Source organism: Papilio polytes, unplaced genomic scaffold (assembly GCF_000836215.1).
Source record: "Papilio polytes unplaced genomic scaffold, Ppol_1.0 DF822318.1, whole genome shotgun sequence".
Lineage (NCBI taxonomy): Eukaryota > Metazoa > Arthropoda > Insecta > Lepidoptera > Papilionidae > Papilio > Papilio polytes.
In genome coordinates this window covers 183-2,476 of record NW_013526886.1, presented here as the reverse complement: position 1 = coordinate 2,476, position 2,294 = coordinate 183, and the positions used below count along the sequence as shown (strand labels likewise).

General features: G+C 42.2%; 1 protein-coding gene across 1 annotated transcript; it reads right to left on the bottom strand.

Annotated features, from left to right (window-relative positions):
- Positions 1-1,246: 1,246 nt before the first annotated feature.
- On the bottom strand, positions 1,247-2,082 carry LOC106106157 (translation initiation factor IF-2-like). Its single transcript, XM_013286705.1, has 3 exons — positions 1,906-2,082; positions 1,737-1,820; positions 1,247-1,659 (listed from the first exon to the last, which is right to left on the bottom strand). Exons 1-3 carry the CDS (start codon positions 1,929-1,931, stop codon positions 1,308-1,310), a joined length of 462 nt encoding a protein of 153 aa, XP_013142159.1. The 5' UTR covers positions 1,932-2,082; the 3' UTR covers positions 1,247-1,307.
- Between the last annotated feature and the right edge of the window lie 212 nt (positions 2,083-2,294).

Sequence of the window (2,294 nt, the reverse complement as noted above, 5' to 3'; positions counted from 1 at the left end):
CTCGGCCACGAAACTCTCGGCGCGCTATAAGCTGAGCGTAGCTTCCACTAGAGCGACTTCCTCGTCCTTTACATTCAAATGATTAACCGTTCTATTACCATGATATCATGACGAGCGGTGCAGCTGCGGCACGCTGCTAGTCTACGAAGTACAGCAAGTTCTTCATCTTATACTCATATTACAAGAAAGTGAGAGTTGTATCGTGCTGTCGGTGACGTTCCTGTGGCTCTGGTGTTGTGAGCGGCCGGTGGATACAGATCATATATTAAACCCGATGTGTCCAATTGTACAGCTTACTTTAAGTATAACATGCTCTCGGGATTTAATGTATCCTAGGTGTTATGTGCGCGATAAGCAACATAAACAGTTGGGCAACAAATGCAATCAAATTTATTTATGTTAGCATATTTGACAAAACCTCACTGATTTCAATACAATCGATTTTGTTAGTTTTCATGTCGGTAAATAAACAGCGGGATGTCTCCTGCTGTCCTGACTGAACACTCTGACACATCAACGTGTTATATATACGTGAGACCCTGCAGTGGGAACTTAGATTAAATACGCTTAGTCTTCGTAGTGAAAACAATAATGTTAGGTTATTTAATCAGTTTGTGACTGAGAGACTCCGCTGAACCATGGTGATGAAATGCTTTCGTTTAATCTCAAGCAAACACAAAAAACGTTAGCATTAAATCTGCAACGTCAACAGTATATCTGTAAAAATATCTATATCTATACTAATGTTATAAAGAGAAAAGATTTGTATTTTTGGATTTCTGTATGTATTTGATTCACGCAAAAACTGCGCCGAAAAATAATGTACAAAGAAATTGTAGATCTCAAAAAGTTCTACAGAAAAGTACACGATGGCATATATCTATCTTTAACGGTTTTCTTACAAAAATCAGTTTTTCGCTTACAAAATGAATAAAAGCCGCATGCTATTTGTGGCGTTGTTTTATTGGTTTCGATATTAATCCTTATCCAAACAAATACGTTTGTTGTCAGGGGAATTTGATGTACAATAGAATAAAATTATGATTAACAGTATTTAAATCGCACTAATAGTTTAGAAGATATCGCGAACACAAACAATAAAGGTAACCGAAAATTAGCTCACAAACTACCGTATTTATAGATTTAGAAACTTGCTTCAGTAGATTTCTGTTATTACGTACTGCCTGCAAATTTATCGAGTAGAGATTGAAAGAAAGGGCGAATATAGTAAAAAAATGTAACTCAGTAGTTTGTCGTTAGTCATTTAATACAACATTTGTGGGCACAATATCAGTGGTAGATGCAAGTTAGGTAAGGTTAGGACGCTGCGCCCTCCTACGTGCGCGGCGTGGGCGCGGGCGCGGGCGAGCGGGCCGGTGCGCGACGGGGGCGCAGCACGTCGGCGCCGGAAGCTCGGCGCGCCGCTCCACAAGGCGCAGCGCGGCGCCCGAGGCGGTCTCGAGACAGGCGGTGGGCGCGCGCGGTGTCCACGACACAGCAGGCCACGCCGGCGGCGGCGGGGCCACCTGCCGCCGGGGCCTCGCTTGGTACAGCCGAGGGTTCGGCACCAACTGGCTCGCCGGCCTCATCTTCTTTTTACGGCGGATCTTTGTATCGCTTCCTTTAGGTTTCTTCTTCGAATCCCGTAGACCCGGATACCTAGGTCACGGAGAGACAAGGCAGTGACAGTCGTAGAGAAAATATAGCTTTTAATGTAACGGCGATGAAGTACTCACAGTCTCGCGTTAGGCGTGTAGGGAGCGCGCAGTCGCCGCCGTCGCGGCCCGCCCAGGTCGATCACGTCGCCTGGCTCGCCGCTGCTGCGAGGGAATACGGTACACACATTCCTTATTTCGCCAGTCGTTTCAAATAAACAATTTTACAATTATATCTATTTTTACTTACTGTTCTTTTTTTTTCTTAATGACCATTTTGTGGGATCAACACGATAAAATTTAGATTAATCCACAAGCGTAAAATTTCAATTTTTTAAAGATGACAACCTTTGACGTTACATTGCTAAACATTCATGCACAGAGTACTTTACAACAAAGGCACTGTGCGAGATGTCACACAAACAATGTAACCACGATTTAATTGTGGTAAGAATTAAATAAAGCAACAATGTAATTAATGATTGTAGTTTACATATTGACACACCGATCTCTATAATCATTATTTAACTCTATATGTATTTACATTTTTTTTACAAATGACAATAGTGTGACATTGTGTGACATATGCTCTTTGCTGAGAAATGAAAGCAAACTACGCCGACTATTTTATTTCATCTT

Bases quoted from the DNA above. Each gene is read 5' to 3' on its own strand.
- LOC106106157 (XM_013286705.1), bottom strand. From the start codon at position 1,931: ATGGTCATTAAGAAAAAAAAAGAACA. The intron at 1,821-1,905 runs GTAAGTAAAAAT...ATTCCCTCGCAG, and splicing joins ATTAAGAAAAAAAAAGAACA to CAGCGGCGAGCCAGGCGACG. The intron at 1,660-1,736 runs GTGAGTACTTCA...TCCGTGACCTAG, and splicing joins TACACGCCTAACGCGAGACT to GTATCCGGGTCTACGGGATT.